The 22653-nt window shown below is 51.2% G+C and overlaps 11 protein-coding genes across 11 annotated transcripts; 7 read left to right on the top strand and 4 right to left on the bottom strand.

Annotated features, from left to right (window-relative positions):
• Window positions 1-38: 38 nt before the first annotated feature.
• Window positions 39-2446, top strand: BDV14DRAFT_210896 (uncharacterized protein; the record flags this gene model as incomplete). Its single annotated transcript, XM_073775989.1, has 9 exons — window positions 39-113; window positions 162-274; window positions 334-391; window positions 563-681; window positions 777-1086; window positions 1173-1254; window positions 1354-1665; window positions 1695-1896; window positions 2089-2446. The coding sequence occupies 9 exons, from the start codon at window positions 39-41 to the stop codon at window positions 2210-2212; spliced, it is 1395 nt and encodes a 464-aa protein (XP_073631975.1). The 3' UTR covers window positions 2213-2446.
• Window positions 2447-2530: 84 nt separating this feature from the next.
• Window positions 2531-3475, top strand: BDV14DRAFT_166126 (uncharacterized protein). Its single transcript, XM_073767432.1, has 2 exons — window positions 2531-2875; window positions 2938-3475. Exons 1-2 carry the CDS (start codon window positions 2818-2820, stop codon window positions 3321-3323), a joined length of 444 nt encoding a protein of 147 aa, XP_073631974.1. The 5' UTR covers window positions 2531-2817; the 3' UTR covers window positions 3324-3475.
• A 1395-nt stretch (window positions 3476-4870) lies between these two features.
• Window positions 4871-6692, top strand: BDV14DRAFT_210895 (FAD-binding oxidoreductase; the record flags this gene model as incomplete). Its single annotated transcript, XM_073775988.1, has 5 exons — window positions 4871-4966; window positions 5022-5522; window positions 5616-6055; window positions 6130-6347; window positions 6418-6692. 5 exons carry the CDS (start codon window positions 4871-4873, stop codon window positions 6690-6692), a joined length of 1530 nt encoding a protein of 509 aa, XP_073631973.1.
• A 14-nt stretch (window positions 6693-6706) lies between these two features.
• On the bottom strand, window positions 6707-8517 carry BDV14DRAFT_166122 (PLC-like phosphodiesterase). Its single transcript, XM_073767431.1, has 3 exons — window positions 7785-8517; window positions 7140-7739; window positions 6707-7089 (listed from the first exon to the last, which is right to left on the bottom strand). The coding sequence occupies exons 1-3, from the start codon at window positions 8383-8385 to the stop codon at window positions 6872-6874; spliced, it is 1419 nt and encodes a 472-aa protein (XP_073631972.1). The 5' UTR covers window positions 8386-8517; the 3' UTR covers window positions 6707-6871.
• A 667-nt stretch (window positions 8518-9184) lies between these two features.
• BDV14DRAFT_116561 (SUR7/PalI family protein) lies at window positions 9185-10506 on the top strand. The gene is made up of 2 exons (XM_073765796.1): window positions 9185-9773; window positions 9821-10506. Exons 1-2 carry the CDS (start codon window positions 9368-9370, stop codon window positions 10399-10401), a joined length of 987 nt encoding a protein of 328 aa, XP_073631971.1. The 5' UTR covers window positions 9185-9367; the 3' UTR covers window positions 10402-10506.
• A 524-nt stretch (window positions 10507-11030) lies between these two features.
• Window positions 11031-12572, top strand: BDV14DRAFT_116532 (glycoside hydrolase superfamily). The gene has a single exon (XM_073765795.1). The coding sequence runs from the start codon at window positions 11142-11144 to the stop codon at window positions 12360-12362; it is 1221 nt and encodes a 406-aa protein (XP_073631970.1). The 5' UTR covers window positions 11031-11141; the 3' UTR covers window positions 12363-12572.
• A 266-nt stretch (window positions 12573-12838) lies between these two features.
• BDV14DRAFT_196325 (dynein light chain Tctex-type family protein) lies at window positions 12839-13486 on the bottom strand (the record flags this gene model as incomplete). The annotated part of the gene is made up of 4 exons (XM_073772413.1): window positions 12839-13123; window positions 13177-13251; window positions 13340-13378; window positions 13463-13486. 4 exons carry the CDS (start codon window positions 13484-13486, stop codon window positions 12839-12841), a joined length of 423 nt encoding a protein of 140 aa, XP_073631969.1.
• A 587-nt stretch (window positions 13487-14073) lies between these two features.
• BDV14DRAFT_166112 (putative vacuolar transporter chaperon Vtc1) lies at window positions 14074-15097 on the top strand. The gene is made up of 2 exons (XM_073767430.1): window positions 14074-14345; window positions 14425-15097. Exons 1-2 carry the CDS (start codon window positions 14312-14314, stop codon window positions 14760-14762), a joined length of 372 nt encoding a protein of 123 aa, XP_073631968.1. The 5' UTR covers window positions 14074-14311; the 3' UTR covers window positions 14763-15097.
• BDV14DRAFT_166108 (WD40 repeat domain-containing protein) lies at window positions 15098-16723 on the bottom strand. Its single transcript, XM_073767428.1, has 4 exons — window positions 16635-16723; window positions 16545-16566; window positions 16002-16497; window positions 15098-15954 (listed from the first exon to the last, which is right to left on the bottom strand). The coding sequence occupies exons 1-4, from the start codon at window positions 16654-16656 to the stop codon at window positions 15310-15312; spliced, it is 1185 nt and encodes a 394-aa protein (XP_073631967.1). The 5' UTR covers window positions 16657-16723; the 3' UTR covers window positions 15098-15309.
• Window positions 16724-16872: 149 nt separating this feature from the next.
• Window positions 16873-18604, top strand: BDV14DRAFT_166107 (uncharacterized protein). Its single transcript, XM_073767427.1, has one exon. It carries the CDS (start codon window positions 17060-17062, stop codon window positions 18494-18496), a length of 1437 nt encoding a protein of 478 aa, XP_073631966.1. The 5' UTR covers window positions 16873-17059; the 3' UTR covers window positions 18497-18604.
• On the bottom strand, window positions 18549-22585 carry BDV14DRAFT_187419 (uncharacterized protein; the record flags this gene model as incomplete). The annotated part of the gene is made up of 4 exons (XM_073770951.1): window positions 18549-18602; window positions 18801-19518; window positions 19597-20065; window positions 20623-22585. The coding sequence occupies 4 exons, from the start codon at window positions 22583-22585 to the stop codon at window positions 18549-18551; spliced, it is 3204 nt and encodes a 1067-aa protein (XP_073631965.1).
• Window positions 22586-22653: the final 68 nt, after the last annotated feature.

The following is a 22653-nucleotide window of genomic DNA, read 5'->3' as shown; positions in this document are numbered from 1 at the left end:
CATTCCTCTGCTAGCAAGCGACGCGGACCACCTTGAGAATGCAAGCCGAGGTGCCGGATTCCCACACTGCGGCCCGCAAGTTTTCAGCCTGCGACGCCTGCTACCGCCGAAAAGTGAGTCTCTGCATTGATGGTGGAACCTCGTTTAATAATAATACCTAGATAAAATGTGATGGTGCTCGTCCTCGTTGTAATTGGTGTTTTCATCAAGGCTCAGAGTGTACCTACGCGAGACCGACTCCGCGGAGAGTGGCAAAACAAGGCCAGGCCAAAAGGTACAAACTTCTTACCATGATGCCGTATGGACTCTTTGGCTTATATGGTATGGTTATAGCACTAGAGCCAATCGACTAACCTTACGTGAGCGCATACAACGGCTCGATGAGGGCAGGGTGGATGCGATGCCGGCTGGTTAGTCTTCATACTTCTTTTACTCACATGAGCTCTTGATCGACTATGGAAGGTATTGACTGTGCAGAAAGAGCTGGTTCCTCAACCAGCGCACCCTGTTCAGCGGCGACCTTGACACCGTACCTCGCATTATACACTTTGCCGGGTGGGAGATACTGAACATCAACACCCTGCAGGCACGGGCACCAAACCTCTTGCCAGAAGGGCTCCGCTGGATTCAGTCACGGACAGGAGTCATTAGCTCTCTTTCAATCTTCCATCATGCTCCAAGGTAAAAACCACATTTGTTCAACGACGGGTCAGGCTTTTCAGGCGTTGGTCCTACCATTGAGCTGCCAAAGAAGCCAGCATTGAAGCGATGTCTAGACGTATACTTGTCATCACCCACGCACAAGATTCTCCCTGTCATTTTGATTCAACCCTCTTCTCTTCAAAAATTCAAGCGGCTTATCCGACAAGGAGCTCTGGGCCCCGAACTCAGAATCCTAGCTCACGAGCATGCGTATTCGCATTTATGGCATTTGTCTCTTGCTTAGGCGATTTTGATACCAGCAGCAGTGCTGCACAGCCCTTGTCAATTCCTTGCAAAGAGTACATTATGCAAGCACGTTCACTGTTGCCTTCAATCGTCCAAGAGCCACTCAACCTGGATGCGTTACAAACGGCTCTCTTATTGGTATTCCTCTCTTGGTGCTGACCCTCGTCTCATGCTTGTCTATGATATCTCTCTCTTCACTGACTGACTTCTTATCCGCAATTCAGGCAATTATAAACACTCTCATTGGTGAAGCACAAACGGCGGTATATGATGTCTCCATTGCGGCGCGCTTTATCATAGCTTTAGGTGCACACACAGTGACTGCCAACCCGGACTCGACTTTGGGATCAGACACAATCCTCAAACAACATCTTCATACACTCTTTTGGCTCTATTGAACTATAGACAAAGACCTTGCACTTCGCACAAGCCAAGCCCATGTCCTCAAAGATGATAATTGCGCGCTTGACATCCCGGTCGGCCACGCTGAGCACCTACACTCATGCCTTGACCATTCCCCGGGAACAGAAGCTGACATACGCGGTCCAATTTCCCCGGTCGATCTGCGCCTTAGTAGGATCAAATTCAGAGCATTTACAGCCCTTCATTCGCACAATGGTCTCCGCAAGACGGACACCGAACTCATCCGGTCAATTCGAGAACTCGACGAAGAGCTTGAGTGCTGGAGAATATCTTTGCATTTGCACCTGAGCCGCAGTTGCCCTTTGCGCCAAAACATGAGAAAGAGAAATCGAAGAACACGTTTCTCATCCTCACCCACATGAACTATTACTCCTGCGTCAACTTCATTCACCTCGCCAGTAGCCGACGCCACGCATGGCGCTCACATTCGGCCGAGGATGGCGCCCTGATAGACGGGCTCCAATCAAGCCTCACTCTCTCAGTTGGAGCCAGCCGCTCACTCCTTCTTTTCCTGCGGGTGTCTGGGTTCCAAGTAGACACGGGGAGTTTTTGGTATGTTTCAACTTTTACTTTGTCAAACATAGCTGATTGATGCTGGCACAGGGTTCTCTTTTCTATTCTATGTCTGCAGTCATCACTATCTTCTGCAATATACTCGAGCACCCTGTGGCCGAGAGCGCGAGAAGCGATGTGCAGCTTCTTGCCCTGGCGGAACAGACAACTGCACGTCTTTTTTTTCCGACGGGGGAACCCGATGGATCGGGTTATTTATTTGCAGCCGATCAGTGATCCTATTTCGAACTTGCGGGAGCATGCTCACCAGGTGATACGTGGGACTTGATTGGCACAACGGCAAGCCGTCGCTGAGGTAGGTTCGCTCGTATAGACTTTACTATCATGTACACATTCCCAGGACCTGGTGCTAGTTACGTCGAAGACAATTATGAGCAACCAGTCGAACGGACGAGCATAGAAGTAAGTCAGGGCAGGAGTAGTCAGTGAGTGTCCGGGGCTGCATGGGGGAGAGCAGCTCAAACTGACCGCAAACCATTTCAACTATAAACAACTATATTGACTCTCTTGAACCAATCAAGGTCCCCCTTTCTATGAAAATTGACGCAGGAACGGTCGCATCACTTCACAATCACATAAAAGCCACTTGATCACATGATGGGGCAGTAGAACAAAGCGGTTACGTTTTAGCCCCCAGACCCCAAACTTCGCAATCTCACTTTCAAACATGTTTGGCCAGTGAATGCCGCTAAAACAAGGTTGTTGACTCGTATGTACTTGATCAGCGTTGCCCAGCCTTTCCTGGGGCTAATTCCAAGTCACTGCGTAATGCTCCGCCACTGGGCGTTCATCATTTAAAAGCGACCGCGTCCGCCAGTCTTATTCGATGACTTTGCTCTCATTTTTCGGATCTCGAGATGGTTGCGCGAGATCATGATGGAGCGCAACATCCAATCATGGGCTCTCAGGGCCCTATGTATGTTTTTCATGGGTAGGGTCAATCATAAACCTAAGACGCGCAAGAAATGCCTACTAACCACCCATGCAAGACAGCCCACACTGCAACAGCTAAACAAACAACCCCCAACTCAACCAACACCAAGATCCAATCAAAACCACGATACTACGACTCCAACAACAAACCCCTGAAAGACTGGCAACGGAACATCATCATCGCCTTCGCGGTCGTAGTCTTCGCCGCGTGCCTTCTGTTCTCGATCTACCGCTACCGCCGACGACAACAATCGAAGGGCAGGGATATTGAGATGGGTCAGATTCATAGGGCTAGCCTGTGGGATAGGCCTGCTCATAGCCAACGGCGTGGTCGGGGGCCGATTCCAGCGCCGTTTCCGACGCGAATGTCTGGTAGAGGGGGAGGATGGAGGGGAAGGAGGGAACAGACGCCGCCGCCGCCTTATGCGCCTAATGCAGCGCCTTGAGATTGTATAAATTCGAAGGTCGAAATGAAACTCAAAGATATGACCGAAATCTGGTATCGCCGTGCTCTAAGCTGGTTTTAGCGGTCGAAGAACATGCGAAAGAAGGTTAGAGATGCTGAGCTTTCCGACTCTAAACTCGAACCTGAAGCTAGAGCTTTCGATGTCGAGCTTGGGGTTTCGATGAAATATACCAAGCATTTCGTCGCGATATAATACTCATCATTTTCTGTTGCAAGAAAACCCCGCTTTTGCATCCTGAGTTAATGAGCGTTCTGTACATAATCCTCAGCAACTGTTAATCTACCATGATTCTCACGATCATCGTCCCCACTAATATCAACGTCAATATTGATGAATCAACCCCAAGAAACTAACCTACTTAACATCATATTTACTTTTTAGCCTAGATCGTCCTAAACTGTGAGCTGGGCTCAGAGTCATGGAGGGCACCGGAACGGCGCAGGGCTGCGATTGCGTTACAAAGAATTGTGAGCCACTTATGAAGCTGTATGAGCGTTCATATATTGCTCCATATCTGCTATTAATTGCATGAAGTCTCTGAAAGATAGGTACTTCGAATGATGGAGGGACCCGACAATGCGCCTACGATGTTAGGCAGGTACCGTCGGGCTCCGGCCGAGTAACTGACCTTCAGTCTAGTAGAAAACAATATTTTATTACTTGCTTCAGGGAAAAATTTTCTTTTGATGAACTTTATTTGTCGAAAAGAAATCGTCGTCAAATCCACGTACTTTCATTTGGATGTTTGACAAATAACGGCTTAGGGCTCGGCAGACTTCTCCAACGCAGCACATCACAGAACAACCTTGTTTAGCTGCAGAAACTATAGCCCTTGAGGGCCTTGACTACTCAGCACCCACTGACTCAGTTCGTGCTTACAAGATCCCCATTATAAATTTACTCCCTACAAAAAAATCTATAAGCCCGGGTTATATTCGGGGCAATTTCTCCTCACAGCACAAGCAACCCTGCCAATTCTCCTCATGAACATGCCGCTAACCGCCAACATACCCACTCGTAGCGGGAGACAGATGCAGCTAAACTAACGGTCTCTCGATCATCGTTTCAAAATGACACTAACTACGCGGCTTATGCATGATTGCCTGTCGCTGAAAGCATAATTCGCGCTCTTCTTGGTATGGATACCGACAATCGGTTTGTGCTGCGGGGGGAGGATTCAGCTAATTTCTGTTGCCTCCTGCTGGGCAGGCTAAAGGGCTTGCTTCATGGGAAACTGTTGGTCGATAGGTGAATGGCGATGATTGAGATTTGGTCAAGAGATGGGGATGGTCCACAATATCAGATGGGAGATAGCCCGCGGGCCTAGCGCGTGGTAGATGGGGAACCCTCTAGCCCTGTCCATGAAGCGAGGCTAAGATGTACTCCGTAGAGGTAGTTGGGGAAAGTTAGAGCCGGCGAGGGCGAGGGGAGTTCTTAAATCGACGACGGATCTCGATCACTGTGAATTATCCCCAGCAGTTTGGCTATCCTAATCTCGAGCCTTGGATCTGATCTGAATCATCGAGATGAAGATATGTCCGTATAAAGCGCTCTCTGTGCTTGAGAGTGCCCTCCTCTCAACGCTGAGAACGTGTCCGGCTGATAGTTCAGGCTCTGCATGTGTACGTACCCTAACCTACCCATAGAAACCCCCCAGTCACTGCTAACAGAAAACAGTGCACAGCCCTCCTAACAACCCCCCTCGCACCACAAACCCACACCCCAAAGGACGAACTCTACCACACTGCCCTAACAGGCTACTGGCGCCTCGACAACCAACAAATCTACCCATCCTGCATCTTTCGTCCCCAGACACCCTCCGATATCTCACTAGCATTATCAACCCTACTCTCAGCAAACGACAATACACCCACCTGCACAATCGCCCTCAAATCTGGCGGACACAGCACCGTCATTGGCTCCACGAACGCCGAACACGCAGTTACAATTGACCTCAGCCTTCTAAACAGCACAGCATATAACCCCGAGACCCAAATTGCGTCCGTTGGACCAGGCGCAAGATGGAAGGGTGTATATGAGGAATTGAACAAGTACGAGGTTGCTGTCCCCGGTGGTCGGGGAGGGACAGTAGGCGTAGGTGGGTTTATTACGGGTGGTGGGAATAGTTTCCATAGCGCGAGGTTTGGGTTTACGTGTGATGCTGTTGTTGATTTTGAGGTGCGTCCACACTACGTTACCTGTCCTTCCCATCTGTCTTCTCGTTGATGAAGATGAAGCTGACTATATTGGCGGGGTACGCTATGGCTATAGATCATCCTCCCCAACAGCACAGTAACATCCGCAAACGCAACCTTTAACCCGCGCCTCTTCCGCGCCCTGAAAGGCGGCTCAGGGAACTTCGGCATAGTAACCCGCTTCGACATCCTAACCTTCCCCCTCCCAAAACATTCCCTCTGGGGCGGAATCGTAACATACGACCACGCCTCCACGGTAGAGTCACAAGTCAACGCCCTCGTCAAATTCACAGATAACGTTCACACCGATCCAGCGGCTAGCTTGATCCCGCTGTATACGTATAATTCGAAATTGGGGAGGAGCGTTATTGTTAATAGTTTTGTTTATACGACGCCTGGGGTTAGTTTTCCGGAGGCATTTGGGGACTTTTATAAGATGGATAATTTTTCAGATACCACCCGGTGGACCGGGTTGGATGGGCTTGTGGGGGAGTTAGAGCCGGAGAGTGGACTTCAGTACGTATCTTCAAAGTATCCCCCTTCAACTGGATAAATAGGTATACGAGGACGCAAACTGACAAATCGAGCAGCAACGACTTCTACACACTAACATTCGCCAATTCACCATCCATCCTCCATAAAGCAATAGCCATCCAAGACCGGATGATACTTGAAGCCAAAAAGGTTGTAAAGAGCGAGAACTGGTCTATCATTTCCCTCTTCCAGCCATTACCAGCTCTCTTCGCGAAGATTGGAAATGAAAGGGGCGGGAATGTTCTTGGGCTTAGCGAAGACAAGAACCACATATGTAAGTTCGTTATGAAGGTGACTATCTACTCATAGGTCGATAAAGGTGCTGACAATTACTTGTAATGTAGTGGACCTCCTCTGGCTAACATGGGACAACCCCCTCGACGACTCATTCTTCAACTGGGTAGGAAAGACATATATCTCTGAACTCGAATCTTTCGCCGGCTCAGTAGGCGGTGATCATCCCTACATATACCTGAACTATGCAGGTGCGGATCAAAATCCACTGCGGAGTTACGGGGAGGAGAATCTTGCTTTTTTGCAGAGTGTTGCGGGGGAGGTTGATCCGGAGGGGGTTTTTCAGGAGGTGCTGCCGTGGGGATTTAAGGTTAGTCAGGCTTAACTTGCCTAGTTAGATTGGATTATAGCCAGGTACATAAGGTTGGAATAGGGTAAATTTTTGGGTTGGTTGTTCCTGGGACCTGAGCAGCATACTTTGAAAGATTACGAAGTCATGTCATCGTGAATTATAGATATCTCTATCAATCATATGTACAGTACAGGCAAACGCACGATGTATGTCTAAAATGCAGCGAGGACCTGGGCACCAACGAAGAAGAAGACAGCAGAGAGCATAGCTCCAGGGACGATGCTAGATGCAGCTGAGAGAGTTCCGCAGCATGAGTCGCGGTCGTAGCTGACGTTGTTCATGGTGGCGGCGACTTCGAAGACGGAGCCGTTGAAGTTGCCTTGGTTGTAGTAGTCTACCAACAGGAAATTGGGAGGGCGGTTCCAGCGGGCTGAGTTGTTGTTAGTGCTTGTCTGCTATAAATAGGTAAGGTAAGCTTACTAGTGCAGTTATCGGCCATGCGGCCGAGACTACCGAAGCCGTGATCGGCGTTGGTCTCGTTCAGCAGGGCCGTGTTGGGGATGAGCAGGTTGAGGTTGGCAATGTTGAACTCGAGGTTCAGATTGTGGTTGGCCATGTACATCCGCTGCCTGGCGTCCTGGTCGTTCAAGCCAGGTGGACGCTGAACGTTGCAGGGGAATTGGCGGTCAGTAGGAGAGAATGGAGTTTCCCACATTTGTGAGAACTCATCCATCAGCCATGGGTAGGCTGTCTGATTGGCCTGATAATCCATGAAGACGAGTGCCCGCTTACCCGACAGAATGATGTTGCCTAGCGATGGCCAGTCATCAAGTCCCATCGGAACCATTGGCGGTGTGAAGACCAAATCCATTAATCCAGAGCTCTCAAATGGGGCTGTGAAGTTACCGGGGTCGGCATAGTCGTAGTTTCCGATGAGAATAGTGATTACATCGTACGGGTTGCGCCTCAACCAGGATGTGACAGTCGTGAGGTAGTCCTCAAGGGTTCCGGCGTTGAGCATGTCACAGCTTGTGTGGCAGAGCTGCATCGTTCCGTTCAACAGGTGAGTTTGGAATTGCACTGCCAGAGTTAGCTCAGCTCAAAAACATTCAGCTTTGAACATACGCATTCGGATTCCATCGTCCAGCTGGTATTCCACGTCAAGCGCTTGATTGGCGGCGACATTGCCTTGAATTGTGAACGGACTGTTGTGGGCAGCGACCATTGTAATGTTGGAATACTTGCGGTCACAGAACTCGGGATAGCCATTGCAAGGCTGGGTGTTGACAACGGGGGTTTGCGAGGGGCTCGGAGTAGCGGAGTGGGTGGTGTTTGAAGTAGAGTTGCCGGTGATGGTCGTCTGTCCGCCCATCAGAACGGTAACAGAGTCCGTTGTGCTCGTCATGGTGGCATTGGCAGCAGTCGAAGTGTTGCTCCCCGGGGTCCCCGTCACCTCGACAGCCGTTGAGCCGATGACCGTTCCGTGGGTTCCAGTGAGATAAACGGTAGAAGAGTATGTGATGTAGTTCCCGGTCGGAACGGTAGCATCGTCAATGGTTGTGGTGATGGAGCTGGCGATCTGGGCGAGAGACTCGGAGATGGCTTGTTCGCTGTCGCGGTCGGTGGAAGTGCTGGTGGTGGTGTCGCTGTCATCGTCGTCGGAATTAGTGTTTTGGGCAAGCACCCGCCCGAAGGCCAGGAATGGCAGAATATAGGACGCCCTCATTTCCTATACTGGGTACCTGTGGTACTGGTGACTGGAAGTGGTAGTCTAAGTGGTGACAGTATGATAGAGATACAAAACCAAAAAAGAAGATCGGAGGGCGAGTTCGCCAACGTCAGAGCGACCCAAACTGAGGCAGGCCAGCCGAGCAGTGCAGAGACGCTAGTAAAGAGAGTTGGCTGTGGCTGCGCTAACAATTCCCTCGCAGCCCAAGATCGCCGATGACCCTGAGCCAATCGCAGCGAGGAATGTACGAGCGGCAAGCCGGTGATGACGTCCTGGCTGACAGAAGTTTGTTTCTCTGGAACCCAAAGATGGTCTGGACTCACCGTTAGGTTGCCACATTGTCATTCTGCAGCTATTTATCTTCATGTACGAATACGCGGGTTTCACTTCTGCCTCGAATGGTTTCAGGAGGCGACAACACGGAGTACTGAGTAGTAAGGGGGTATTCACAGATTACTCTCAAAAAAGGGGAGAGCGACTCAGCCACGGGTTCTTTCTCGTAATTGTAATATTATTATCAGCACCAGTAACTGATCATCTGAAGATCTCTTCCGCCAGTTCAGGAGCTTCATCAGCCGGCCCAGCACGGGGTGGATGCGCCGGAAGAGCTTGACAACACTATTGATCGAGCCTGGCCCTTCTCTTCTGTCAACCAGCCACAGCTCGAACTACTGCAGCCCAACTCAGATCGGTCCTTACTTCATCGCTCCCTGATCTCGCTCTCCATTTTCCAGTTATCTTTATCTTTCTTCCACTCTTTCGTTTCTGGGTATCACGTCATACTGGGAGTTTTGTCCCGGTCTTCTGGCTTCTGCAGCCTGCTCAACACCAAATCATTGTTACTCCGCGTCCTGGTCCTACGTCTCTGACATCTCCTACCTCTCCTATTTATACCCTCGGCGTCCGTACGCGCAGCCCTGCTCTGGCCGTGTTTTGAATATCGACATTTCTACCCGCGACTTCGCATCGGCCAGGGTCCATGGCGGTGCTTCCTCACTTCCGCAAGAACTCCGAGCGACCGGCCTACGGTCGGAGTCGAGGAAAGACGTTCACGCATCGCATCATACGCTCATTCTTATACCTAATTGCTTGGATATTTTTACTGCTCGTGGTTATTGGCAATGTCTCCAACAAACCGGTGTTGCGACAGACATATTTTATGAAAATCGACTTGTCTGATATTGTGCCGCTTTCTGTGCCCAACGCCGTTTTCATCAACAGTATTGCTCGATCTATCGGTCTGCACGATTTCTACCAGGTTGGACTCTGGAATTTCTGCGAAGGATACAATAATGAGGGAATCACCTTTTGCTCGAAGCCAAAGACGCTATATTGGTTCAATCCTGTTGAGATTATCCTGAGCGAGCTGCTCGCGGGAGCTTCCAGTACGTCCCTTTTACCTTGTGGTCATGAACTATACTAACATCTGCAGTTGCACTCCCCTCCGATATTACAGACGCTCTCGACCTCGCTCGTGAAGCTTCGCATTGGATGTTTGGTCTGTTCATCACCTCCACCGTCCTCTCATTCGTTCTTATTTTCCTCTCTCCCCTTGCCGTCTCTTCACGCCCGCCGCAGACAATCTCTGGCGACGCAGGCGTCAACCGCGTCCACCCCGCGCACCGTCGTCGTACATTCATCTTCTGCCGCGCCTTTCCTTTCGCCATCATCACATTCTTATGTGCTCTCTTTACCATTGTCGCCGCCGTAATCGCCACGGTTATGTTTATCATCTTCAAAAATGTCTTTGCCGGTGACTCGTACGAGCTCAACATCAAAGCCGAACTCGGCACCCGGATGTTGGCCTTCATGTGGATCGCAGCGGGTTGCAACCTTCTCTCGTTTATTGTCGAGCTCGGCTCTTGCTGCGCCGCCTGCTGTGGTGGTCGCAAAGCCCGCAAGCAGCTCAAGCATCATCCAGAGGGCTCAATCGGTACCGCTACTGGATCTTCTCCTGCCGACAGCGAGAAGGGAAGCCCGCACTCGCGCAGTCCCACGCAGGACCGTTCATAAATTTCCAGCTATCCTGGTATTCATTTTGTATATACCAGCGATAGGAGTCATCCTTAAACATCAATATATACGCGTCATACAGACAAAAAAAGAAGAAAAACAATGGCGGCTCAAAATATAGAATCGAGGTGGCATAGATCGTTAGACAGGCGGATTGATATTATCAGATTCACTACTGCTTAGTATACGGTTTCTACGAAGTTACGCTTATGAATACATTCCCTAAATATTGCACACATATCGCTCGGAACATCCGATTCATTCCAAAGTTTTCTCGGGGTCGTCTATACCGAAGCATGGAAAACCCGAGCGATCGGCACGAAAACGGCCGTCACTGCCCACGTTATACAAGATTTCGCGCTGAACGGTGTCTTGGGAATTGGAGTCCCTTCCCCACACTGTCCCCAGATTCTGCACCCCTGCAACCTCTCCATTGGTTCATGCATGTAACGCATGCCTTGGCCAATATAAGTTGGTCCATCTCAATATACCGTGGTGTTTGGCGCGGCATTTCCTAAAGTTTTGATACCCGGTGTTTTTCCACGAACTACGCTATGACGGGTTTGTTTGTGGGCTGTGGGTTGTGGAGGGGCAGAAGGCGCAGGTACAGCTGGTGCTGCGGTGGCATATAAGATCGTACAGCCCCGGATTTTGTGAGGTATAGACCGCCCTGTCCTCCCTTGCACTGTGCACGTTCTCTCTCTCTACAAATACATATACAAGGGTCCACAGATACAGACATGATGCGCACCCTCACAGCCGTATCAGCTTTCCTCCTCTCCCTCTCACTACCAACAAGCACAACCTCCCTCCCACACTCACCCTCTTCCAAATCCAGCTCTTCAACAGCCTCAATCTGGTCCACGTCCAAATTCCACGGCGTAAACCTAGGCGGGTGGCTCGTGCAAGAGAAATCCCTCGATACGAAATGGTGGGAATCTGTTGCGCCCAATGCCACAGACGAATGGACTATGTGTACAATCCTAGGCCCCGAGCGATGCTCGTCTGTCCTTGAAGGGCGCTACGCAACTTGGATTACGACTGATACGATTGACACCCTTGCATCTGTGGGCGTTGATTTGTTACGCATACCGAGTACATACGCTGCTTGGATTGATCTTCCCGGGTCGGGGTTGTACAGTGGGAACCAGTTGGTCTACCTAAGGTACATAACCGAATATGCTATTTCGACATACGGAATGCATATAATCCTCGACATCCACTCTCTCCCCGGCGGATTGAACGGGCTCGACATAGGCGAGAAAGTCGGAAACTGGGGGTGGTTCTTCAATGCCACAGCGTGGTCTCAGTCCCTGGACGTGATGGAAAAAGTCGTTGAATTCATTGCGTCCTCCTCATCCCCAAACTCATTCACGCTCGAACCCATGAATGAACCCGCTGATTTAAACGGCGACGATAACCTCGGTATGAGCGTGTTCGGGACCCCCGCTGCCCTCTCAGACGAGGGGGCCGGATACGTGATGGCCTTTTGGAAAGCAGTCCTCTCCCGAGTCCGATCCCTCGAAAGCGAACTCGGCCTAGAAACCAACGGAATCCCCATCGGCCTCCAAAGCTTCAAATTACCCTCTTACTGGGGCAAAAACTTCACAAGTTCTGATAACGTCCTCTTCGACATGCACAATTACTACTTCGAGGGCCGAAACACGACATCCGCAAACCTTGAAAGTTATATGCTCTCAGACGCAGAATTCAAACAGCCTTTGCGCGATGTACAGATCCCCGTGTTTATAGGCGAGTGGGCTATTCAGGCTGCTTCGAACAATGAATTTGAGTTGAGGGGGGAGAATGTCCGACGGGGGTTGGAGATTTGGAAAGAACATATGAGTGGGAGTGCGTATTGGGCTGCGAGGTTTGAGGGGCTTGATGAGGTTGATGGTCAAGGGACGAAGAGGGATTATTGGAGTTTTGAGAGGTTTATTGAGCTTGGGTATTTTGATTAGGCGGATTGGATTGGTTGGAGGGAATAAATTGTTTGTAAGCACTTTGTTCGCTTCATTTATATGCATTAATTGGGACTGCGATTGTGATTGCTTTCTTGCTGTGGATATGGAACATGAACCGATTTGAGTATTTTGTTTGGACTGTCCTTGTTGACTGCGTCTGTATACACTGTTCTTGGTTGCTATCACTATAGAATATGGACTTGGAATGAACTGAATGCACAGTTGGCTGCAACTTGTATGCATTTATTGCGACTATTCCTTGCTTTGCTTGCTGTGGTATATGGCCATAGATAAACTTCGAAGCATAAGATACCTAGCTAACAGAAAAAGCACCGGGCTCCAACATAGGAAAGGACATAAATCAGTGTCAATCAAGATTCACGCAAAGGCTCATATCGTAAATATGACAAGATAGAAATGGATGTTCATGGTATGTTAAAAGAAAAGTTCGCTTCCTTTCTCACTTGGCTGCTTCAGCCCAATGCAAACCATGTCACGCTGACAACAACGTCCAGCCCCTTCGCGTCAGCGCCGGGGTACTTGAATGTCCACATGCCATCGCGGTTGACGTCCCAGAACGCGCCAGAGGCAGAGTGCATGCCGCGCTTGCCGGTGTTGGCGGCGGAGCCGTCGGCGGCCGCAGTCTTATCGATCAGGCCTTGTTGCACGATGGTGCTGTTCACGGTGAAGCGGAATGGAGGGGCGGTGTTTGGTGTGGAGGGTGTGGTAGCGGTGATGAGGGACTTGAGGATGGAGTTCTATCATAAACCGTCAGACAGATTTTCCTGGTACTTGTGGTAGGTGGACGTACAATGATCTCCGAGTTCCATGTTCCAACCTGGGTGTGCTCGTATCCTTCGGCTTGACCGAGCGCAGAGTCGCAGGCCTGGTTGTGGCATGTTAGTCGTGTTTCAGGATATGGCCAACTCAGCAGTACTTGGTGCCGTCCAGCGCCCGTCGATTTAAGAACGCACCTCTGTGGCAATCTTGGTCAGTTCCGTGAGAGGGACGGGCTAGATGAAAGCGAATGTCAGCAAATGTGCTTTTCCAATCAATTGCGCGTTGGATGAAAAATCAACGCCACTTAGGTCACGTACAGTAGGAGCAGTCTCGACGGCCATTGCGTGTGTTTTATGAGTATTTGCGTAGAGGTTTCGTTAGGTCGGCGATATCTTGAATAAACAGTCAGTTGTCTGTTGACTTTGATGTGATGTGACGTTGTCCGGTGAGAGTTGTGGACAGAACCAAAGCCGCACTGTGGGGGAGGAATGTGGACCGACATCGGCGAGCAAATGCCAGCAAATCCGGGGAAGAGGAGATCGCACTTACCGAGAAGAGACAGAGTGGTATGCAGGATGGGATAACAGCGATTGACCGCGTATGCTTGACGACAACTTGTTGCAGAGATCAGTTTCTGTTGACGCACTCTCTTGAAGACGCTCATGGCGCGACTCGCGATTGTTGGTTGGCTCCCAGGCCAAGCCGTCTCACGCTATACCCGATCGAGCCGGAGGCAAGCTGCACCAGCGCGGAGACGGATTTAGCGCTTGCACCGCCTCGGACGGCGGCGCTACGATGATCCGCTGGAGCCTCAGGCATGTCAGGCAGTCCATACACGGAGCTGCAACTGGGCACGTGGGCACCTCCAGGCGGCTAACGGCGGCAGAAGAGCCACTACGGCCGAATCCGTGATGGCATCGCGGCCAGCCCCATCTGCAATGCCCACCACGGCTCGCCCTCAGAAGTCCAGTCTCTACTGAGATCTCTTAGCTTGGCGGATACGCACCAGGCTCTGCGTCTACTAGCATCGTATTTATCCGACAGTCTCTTCCGGTCGCAGTTTTATCAATTCTTCCAGTTTCCTCGTCGAAAATTCAAGCTCTGAAGCTCTCAAGCTCTACACTTCAAGCTACTCAACCCCGGTCTTCTCACTCACCCCGCACAATATGTCGAGCCAACCACTCCTCCAAACCGCTCCAGGTACGTACCTGAACTCAATTGAGCCATTTTAGGCTATTCTCTCCCTCCCCCACCATGCATATCTAACATTCAATCCTAGGCAAGCGCATCGCTCTCCCAACCCGCGTCGAACCCAAAGTCTTCTTCGCCAACGAGCGAACCTTCCTCTCATGGCTTAACTTCACCGTCATCCTCGGCGGTCTGGCCGTCGGTCTCCTCAACTTCGGCGACCGCATTGGCCGTATCTCCGCGGGCTTGTTCACGGTCATTGCCATGGCCGCTATGATCTATGCACTGGTTACATTCCACTGGCGCGCGCAGAGTATAAGGAAGAGAGGACAAAGCGGAATCGATGATCGGTTTGGGCCGACTATTCTGGCCATCTCGTTGTTGGCTGCTGTTGTTGTGAACTTTGTTTTGCGGATGTTGCAGGAGTAAATGGGTAGTCGGAGAATATATGATGGTGGATTGTGGAGAGGGTGCATTGCATGCACGGGCGGTTGCATGCGCTACGTTGTGTCAGTGATGCAGGTTTTTGGTTACCTGAAACCTGAGTTGTTGGCTACGCTTTACATGGATATGGCATGTATATTATTACCTCGGGTTACTCGGGTGGTGACGTATGGTTGATGTGCTTCTTGCGTTGTTTATGTTGATGGCTTAGATTTCTGCTCGGATTGTTTACTGTTGATAAGGCGTTGTTTGGATGCATTCGATGAGCAAGTGTACTGGTCGTTCAGCATAGTCATTCTCATTATCGATAAATGTCAAGTTAAAATTTATCACGATATCAGTAACACTTAACATAATCATACCTATTACAACCGCTGCGCTTGCCCGAAGTCGCAACTTGCAGGAATTCAAACAAATACTCGAGGGGAATTGCAGTCGTAAAGATTCAGTCCTGAACTCCAGAATATAGGTAAACAGCCTCCGCATCAAACCAGCGCCATGCTAACCCATAAAGCAAACTAAAAATGCAAGCCTAACGAGGCTCCGAGTAATCGTTCAAAGCAACACATACCGCCCCACGGTGGTGTCCGCTATACTGCCGAATGATCTGGCCCGATGCCAGCTCCCATAGTCGAGCATAATGATCACTAGACACCGTGACCAGGTACGCAGAGTCAGCTGAGAACGCACAGTCCCAGACCCAACGCTGGTGGTTTGCAAGAGTCGTCTCTAAGAAGAGAGTGCCCGTATTTGGGTCCATAGGCGGGCCGTCGGGCTGTACGGGGAATGCTGGCGGTGCTGGTGTCTCGGCAGGAGTTATAGGCGGCGTTCCGTTGAGCAGGTGGAATGGGATGCTATCGGCTTTATTCTCGAATTGCATCGAGCTGCTTTGACTCTCTGAGCCTGCGGGAGAAGGAGATGCTGGACTCTTGTCTGCTATAGCTGGAGACTTGGCTTTCGTTTTAGCCGCCGCCGCAAGTGCCAGTTTCGCTGGGGGGTAATCTAGATCGAGGTTCCAGACTTTCGCGGTGTGATCTGCGGAACAAGTCGCCAGGTGCTTGACGTCTGGTGACAGAAGGACTCGAGTGAGGTAGTCCTTGTGAGCTTGAAAAGTGCAAACAGGAACAATGCGGGTGACTTCAGCCTCTTGGATCATCCGCCAGATGTATACATTTCCCTGACCAGTTAGCAGGTAAAACATCAGGAATAGTAAAAGTTGCGTACCTTCTTGTTTCCTGCGCATAGAAGAGATCCATCACTGGCGACGCTGACACTGTGCACGGCAACATCATCCTCTGGAATCAATTGGTGAGTGCAGACACTCTCCCCTAAATCCCATACTCGCACGATACCAGCGCGGTCACCGCTGATGAGTTCTCCCTGGTTCGGGTGGATAACTACGTCGTTCACCGGAGCCTTGTGGGCGTAATTGCGTTGTATATGGCCCGATCTCGTGTCCCAGACCTTTACTGTTCCATCCTCAGAACTAGTGACCATCCACTTTCCTTCACAGTGGAATGCAACGCCAGTGATATTGCTTGTGTGACCTTCAAAGGTCACTACGGCATTCGGGTTCGTAGACTTGATGTCGTATAGTTTCACAGTATTGAAGCCGGCAACGGCGAGAAGTCGCTTGTCAGGCGTGATGCATAGTCGGTTCACCTGAGAGTCAGGGTGCTGAATAGTGCGGGAGCAGATACCAGATAGCGCCTCCCAGAAGCTACCAACATGTTAGACGTTGTTCGGCCCAGTGCCGAGACAACTCACCGAATAGTATGGTCATAACCGGCTAACATGTGCGAATCAATTCAGCTGCTCTCCAAGCGGGCGGGCGCGGGATATAGTGAGAGTGCTTACCAGTACACAAGATGACGCTCATGTTGATCGATCGCTGCGATGGCTAAAGTTGAAGGCGAGTAGCTGTCTCGCGGTCAACTGGGAATAAGTTGAAGCGATTGGGATCCTGCCGGATTTATGCCTGAGGGGCCCTAAATTGTGCCTGCCCTGGCCCGATGCACGTGAGCGGTCAGGCAAGCGGTGCGAAAAAGTACGATCTGGGATGACTGGGCGCCTATCTCTTCCCTCTTACGCCATCCCTTCCTCAATCTCAAGCCTGGTTTCGATGAGTTATTCACTTGTCATATGTCCAGTTCTTTGAGTGAGACGCGTCGCTGGTAGACATACTTGCATAAGTGTGGCTATCTTGGACGTCGAGACAGGTAGGAACAAGATCGAGTCGAGCAAGGGCGTTACTTGAGACTCCCTGCTGTGTCAGGCTGAGCATGAATAGAGACGTGGTTGAAGGTAATTCTACCTCCCTCAAGTCCTCTGCCCATTTTCCCAATCATCAAGAGTCTTCTGCTCTGATGGATCTCTCATTTTTGCACATGGATGATCTGGGGCTTACACCTTTCCCCGGGTTTCAGCTGCGGGGAAATTCCCTACAGGATAAGGAACAAGGTTCCGATGGTGAACATGTCGATGTTGCTGGCCGTGATGGCATAGAGCAGGTTGGTGGTGAAAATTTCGAGAAAAAACAAACCGGCGGCCTTCCACTCGACTTACAGACAAGTGATGGATTCGACGTGAATGAGGATCTGTACGACCCTTTGTTCGATTCAGATATTCCAGAACTCGAGTGCGCTTTCTCTCGCAAACGAACCGCAAACTCGCAGGAATTGCCGCCTGAGAAACGGCAGCACTTGGAGTCGCCTGCGGAAACGCCGTCGCTCACCACTGATTCGACCCACGAATCGCCAGCCTCTTTCTTTGATACTTTCGACAGCTTCTTCGGGAACGGCTTTGATGTGCCTCTGCTGCCTGATGATCCACTCCTCGATTTCGACGAGGCTGCTCTCCAGCCTCGGAGTCCGCCTGCGGTAAGCGAATCAACCAGAGAACGATTCTCGCTGAACGATCAGGATGTCCTTGCCAATGGCACCCGCGAGTTTCTGCAAATCGGGAACCAGCCTGAGTATGACTCCCCGTATTACGTATCAGGTGGGCCACTGGGGTATCTCCCCTCGAATCCAGCTCTTCATGTGAAGAGCATCGCCGTTGGAAAGACGAAGAAAGACTGCCAGATCCTCGACCTGCAAGCTAAGCTTGGTCAAATCACGCGCGAGCGAGACCGGTACAAGAAGTCGTTATCACAGTATACAACCCTCAATGAAGCCGGCAAGTCGCCAGAGCAGTTACTTCGTGAAGAGAATGCGAGCCTCCGCCGCGTATCATCAAGACACCAAGCTCGAGTTGAAGAGTACAAGAAGGAAGCGGCCGATTGGAGAAATCAACTATACACTGTCAGTACTATGTACAACAATCTGCTGTACGAGATCCAAGTGAACAAGCGTCTTCCTGCTGTTGGCTCCGTTCCAGCCGGCTACAAACCACCCAAGGTCTCCGAGACGGCACCGGTCAACCAGCAAACCGTGCAGTCCATGCCTGCCAACAATCAACTCTCCCAATCGGCAGCAACACAGCCGTGTCCTGAGAAGCAACGTCCAAGCGTCACAATAGACTTGACCGATGACAACGAACTTCCGCCCACTCCTCCAGCTGATTCAGAACCTTCCATGGCACTGCAGACACTGCGGAGCAAGAAATATAGCTGGCTTCCTGTGAAGAACGACGGGTCGAGAGCCAGCTCCACTGCCAACTCTCCGAATGTTGATGATGAACTAGCCCTTGTGATGGAGGCAGAATTGTCCCGGGCTTAATTACGATACCCTATATTTGTTATTGTTGCATAGCGAGGCGTCCTGTATTTATTTATGACCAAGTGTCAAGGCAGATTGCCATTATATCACCAAATGATAAAAAATTCTATACCATAACTCCTTAACCCAAATTCCAACAGCAAAAAAACTAATTATTCCTCCCCGACCTCCTCAACCTCTTCCTCCTCTCCTCATTCATACCCGCAAAGTCACCCTCCCCATCTCTATCTCCATCCTGTCCCTCACCCTCATCCTTATCCTTCCCACTCTCATCCCCCTTCTTCCCCGTCTTCCCCCTCCCCACCTCCTTCTCCATTCCCTTCTCCTTATCCTTCTTCACCTTCCCTCCCTCCCTCTTAACCTTCTTCACAACAACCAACTCCCTCCTCTCCCCAGGCAAATACCTAACAACAAGCGCAACCTTCTCAACATCAACACAGCCCACACCCTCCTCCCCACTCTCCTCCGCAATTGCCTCCTCATTCAATCGATCTCTTAGTCGCCTCGCAGCGCCCCAAACCCGTCTATATTCCGAAAAGTCATATTTCACATTCAATTCGCCGTTCGGTCTCACTTGTTTTGCGCGCGTCGCGGCGTCGCGCTCGTGTTTCGGTCTGCGGAGGTCTGTTGCGCTTTTTTCGACTTTCTCCTTCACTTGTGGTGGAGGGGGAGGGTTTGCGGCGCGTTTCTCTTCTTTCTCCTCGTCCTCATTAAATATCCAGGGCGTGGACGGGTCGAAGCCGGGGTATATACCTAGGCAAAGCCAGAGGTAGATGTCGTCGCTGTAGAAGGGGACGCCCTCGGGGTCGGCGGTTGAGAGGATTAAAGATGCGGTGGCGGGACCGATGCCCCGGAGGGGGGTGGTTAGTTTTTGGAGGGTTGTTTGGAGGTAAGTATAGTTTGTTGACGGTGATGTTGGTGAGGAGAGGGAAGCGAATGCGTCGCGTGTTGCGGATTGGATGATGTTTTCTTTGTTTGAGCGGAGGAGACCGAGGAGGGAGGGGCGAGGGAGGCCGTGTTTTCTGCATGTTTAACATTTCCTGTTCATCATGTTGTAATGGGATGAAGTGAGATGGGATGAGGTAGAGAAGGAGACATACAACTTCCACTCAAGCAACTTAATAGCTTCATCCTTGGACAGGCAGAGTGCGCTTTTCTTGCCCTTGCCTTTCTTCTTTCCCTTTTCCTCCTCTTCACCATCCTCACCACCTTCCTCACCACCCTCCACCTCCCTCCTCTCCTCAAGTAACCCAGGCAAAACACCATACCGCCAATCGTCCAAATCGCGATACTGCCTAACCGCCTCATTGACCATGTTCTTTTGGTCGGCCTTTAACTCTGCCTCCACTTCCTCCTCTCCATTCTCACCCTCACCATTCCCATCCTCATTCAAAGGCGCAGCCCGTTTCTTCCCCTTCTGATCCTTTTTCCCTTGACCCTGACTCTGGCTTTTCCCCTTCGAACTAGGCTTCTTTATTGCCTTGGCCGCCGCAACGTGCTGCACTGTCTCGTCGTAGAGCGTTAGGAGGTGTTTGAATGTTGAGAGGTCGATTGTTGACGGGTGGAGGTCTAGGTTTGTTGTGTCGGTTTCCATTTTATCTTTAGTTGAGGATCTCAAATCTCGATGGATCGAGATCGAGGGTGGTTGGAGTTGGTTGTGTTGTGTTGTGTTGTGTTCTTTGGGTGATATCAAAAAAGTTCGCGGAGATCTTCTTGCGCGCGCGGAGCCTCGGTTGCGCTCCGTTGCGGCTCTGCGGTGGGCCATTTCTACTTTAAGGATTACGGAGTTACCTTTCCTACAACAAGTATATAGACAAAGTAAACTGAAGATAATGAGATTGACTAAGTATGTATGTTCACAATCAATCTGCTTGCGCATTTAATACATCATAAATCGTAATAATGTAAGTCGCCCACAGCGCTGGCACCATCAGGCAAGCCAGCGGGTCTAACTAACGTATCGAATCATACACAGAAAGAAGAGAAGAGAGAAGTTGAATCAAGAGAACTAGGGCCCACTCCGCGACCCATCTTAGCATAACAATGAATCTATCTTTATCGTTCAGGAAACTGCTTGCTTTCCTCGTCCTTCTTGTTCTTGTTCTTGTCCGGGCTGGAGCTGGGACTGACGAAGCTCACGCGCTTCTCGTCTTTGCCCCGGTTGATCGGCATAACAGGTGGTGGCATGTACTGTCCCTTCTTCATGCTGCCGTGTTTCAGGGGTTTGCCAGCACTGCCAAGTCCAACGTCCTTCGAATCGGTAGTAGTGGTTGAGCGGGTCGCGTCGTCGTCCTCGACGTCAACGAGACTAAATCTGTCCTCGTCTTCTGGCTCGGATGACGAAGGGCCCGGGCTGTCAGAGTCAGACGGAGCCTCAAAGTCATCGTCATCGCTCACAAGGCTCGGGGCTTGGTTCGACTCGACGGTATTCGGACTCAAATCGAGTTCCCGCAATTCATTCATCTGAGAACCGGTTGGTGCGTAAGGAGATTGGTAAGGCACCGCCGGCCGCGTTGGAGTCAGAGCTTCCAGTGCAGGAGGCTTGCTAGGTCGTTCGACACCTTTGTGACCGTCGGGGCGCTCAGATGCAGTCTGCGAAGCGGTTGTTCGCATTGGCTGCCGGCCAGCCGCAAGTGGCTTGTTCGGTTTTGCCGCTGCAGACGGTGTTACTGCTTCTGACTCGGATTCTCCTTCCTCAGAAGAATATCCGTCGAGATCAATCGTAGTCTTTGCGTCGCCAACTAACTTGCTGAGGTCGAGCCCAACACCTTTCATCTTCATTAAAGACGATAGGTGAGGAGTATCATCAGATCCAGTAAATGCATCGTTTGAGACCTTTGAGACAGGAGTCTTTGGTACCAACGACACAGACCCAGGTGTTTCCACCATAGGCGAGTTCTGTGCAGATGAACGTTTGGACGGTCCAAACGAAGAGGGTGTGGTAGGTGGGGTTTCAATGGCATGTGCAGAGCGGATCAAGGGGTGGACAAAGCCGGGTGTAGTAGGAGCAGTGGTAGTAGACTCAACCTTGCCACCAACAACAGCGCCAGCATCGTCGACCTCGACAGGCTCTCCAGATGCAACCGCTGCGGCGTCGTGACTAGCAAAGTTGCGGTTATGCGCGATTCGACAGTGGTTGATGAAGCCCTGGGTGCTGGAAAAGTTGTCTCTCCGGCAGTCTAGACAGACTAGCTTGACAAGAACACCATCCGACTTTCGTCGGATGATCATAGGGCCAGCTCGTTCCTTTGGAGCCGGATAGCCGCTGGGCAAAGACTGTAGCTTCGTTCCAGTGGATCCGCGTGATGGCCTTGTAGATTTGCCAGCGAGGTAAGCAGTGTCGATGGGGTTTCCGCGCGTCGAGCGACCTTCCAGAGGAGTCGTCGCGCCATAGACCATCGGTGTCACAGGCTCGGCCTCGCCTCCATCGAATCGAGGGTCAGGCAGCAACCACCGAGAGTAATGGCGTGTGTACGGACCGTTGACAACGCCCCATGGTGCTGGAGATATCGGCGCAGGTCCATTTCCAGGAGCCCACACCGACATTCCCGTCCCACTGCTGACAGCCGGCGATGGTCCAGCGGTCTGCGATCCAGGATAGGGGATCTCCGCGCAGCGGCGCAGTTGTTCCAACGCGACCTGACATTTGGCGATCTCCTGGTCGATCAGGCGGAGTTCATTGTGCTTCAGCAGCACCTCGAGGCTCAACTGCGCTTCAAGGGTTTCGCGCAGTCTCCCTACATCAACCTTGCGCATCGTGGGCTTCTCGTCGCGCGACGGAGCCGACGGGTCAGAACTACCCTCATCGGGTATTGAAGGTGGCGGATTTTGGGCGCGCTGTTCGAAAGTTTGGTCGGCCAGTGATCCCGTGGGCGTAGTAGCCGCGCCATCCTTGGTCGCAACTGGCGTAGAAGTAGAGTTTTGAAGTGAGATTTGCTTAGCAGACGCATCATCTGTCCGAAGCTTTGTTGCGACCGGCACCTCTCGAGCTGGAGTCGAGTCGCTCGAGTCGGATCGCTTGCGCTTCAACTGGGGCAGCGCGAAGCCGTTGGCGCCAGGCGGCGCGCAATGAGGCGCGGTGGCGAGCATCTTGACTTTCTCAGTCGTTACCTTATCCCCTCCGATGGAAGAGGGCCAACTCTGAAGCAGCCGAAACA

The sequence above is a fragment of the Aspergillus stella-maris genome, assembly GCF_047715825.1.
Source record: "Aspergillus stella-maris strain CBS 113639 unplaced genomic scaffold BDV14scaffold_6, whole genome shotgun sequence".
Taxonomy (NCBI): Eukaryota; Fungi; Ascomycota; class Eurotiomycetes; order Eurotiales; family Aspergillaceae; genus Aspergillus; species Aspergillus stella-maris.
Note: the sequence above shows the minus strand (reverse complement) of the source record. Positions and strands in the feature narration are given on the sequence as shown.

Bases quoted from the DNA above. Each gene is read 5' to 3' on its own strand.
- BDV14DRAFT_166126 (XM_073767432.1), top strand. From the start codon at position 2,818: ATGATGGAGCGCAACATCCAATCATGGGCTCTCAGGGCCCTATGTATG. The intron at 2,876-2,937 runs GTAGGGTCAATC...CATGCAAGACAG, and splicing joins CCTATGTATGTTTTTCATGG to CCCACACTGCAACAGCTAAA.
- BDV14DRAFT_166122 (XM_073767431.1), bottom strand. From the start codon at position 8,385: ATGAGGGCGTCCTATATTCTGCCATTCCTGGCCTTCGGGCGGGTGCTT. The intron at 7,740-7,784 runs GTATGTTCAAAG...TAACTCTGGCAG, and splicing joins GGACGATGGAATCCGAATGC to TGCAATTCCAAACTCACCTG. The intron at 7,090-7,139 runs GTAAGCTTACCT...ACAACAACTCAG, and splicing joins CATGGCCGATAACTGCACTA to CCCGCTGGAACCGCCCTCCC.
- BDV14DRAFT_116561 (XM_073765796.1), top strand. From the start codon at position 9,368: ATGGCGGTGCTTCCTCACTTCCGCAAGAACTCCGAGCGACCGGCCTAC. The intron at 9,774-9,820 runs GTACGTCCCTTT...TAACATCTGCAG, and splicing joins GCTGCTCGCGGGAGCTTCCA to TTGCACTCCCCTCCGATATT.
- BDV14DRAFT_116532 (XM_073765795.1), top strand. From the start codon at position 11,142: ATGATGCGCACCCTCACAGCCGTATCAGCTTTCCTCCTCTCCCTCTCA.
- BDV14DRAFT_166112 (XM_073767430.1), top strand. From the start codon at position 14,312: ATGTCGAGCCAACCACTCCTCCAAACCGCTCCAG. The intron at 14,346-14,424 runs GTACGTACCTGA...ATTCAATCCTAG, and splicing joins ACTCCTCCAAACCGCTCCAG to GCAAGCGCATCGCTCTCCCA.
- BDV14DRAFT_166108 (XM_073767428.1), bottom strand. From the start codon at position 16,656: ATGAGCGTCATCTTGTGTACTG. The intron at 16,498-16,544 runs GTGAGTTGTCTC...ACATGTTGGTAG, and splicing joins GGTTATGACCATACTATTCG to CTTCTGGGAGGCGCTATCTG. The intron at 15,955-16,001 runs GTACGCAACTTT...CTAACTGGTCAG, and splicing joins TATGCGCAGGAAACAAGAAG to GGAAATGTATACATCTGGCG.
- BDV14DRAFT_166107 (XM_073767427.1), top strand. From the start codon at position 17,060: ATGAATAGAGACGTGGTTGAAGGTAATTCTACCTCCCTCAAGTCCTCT.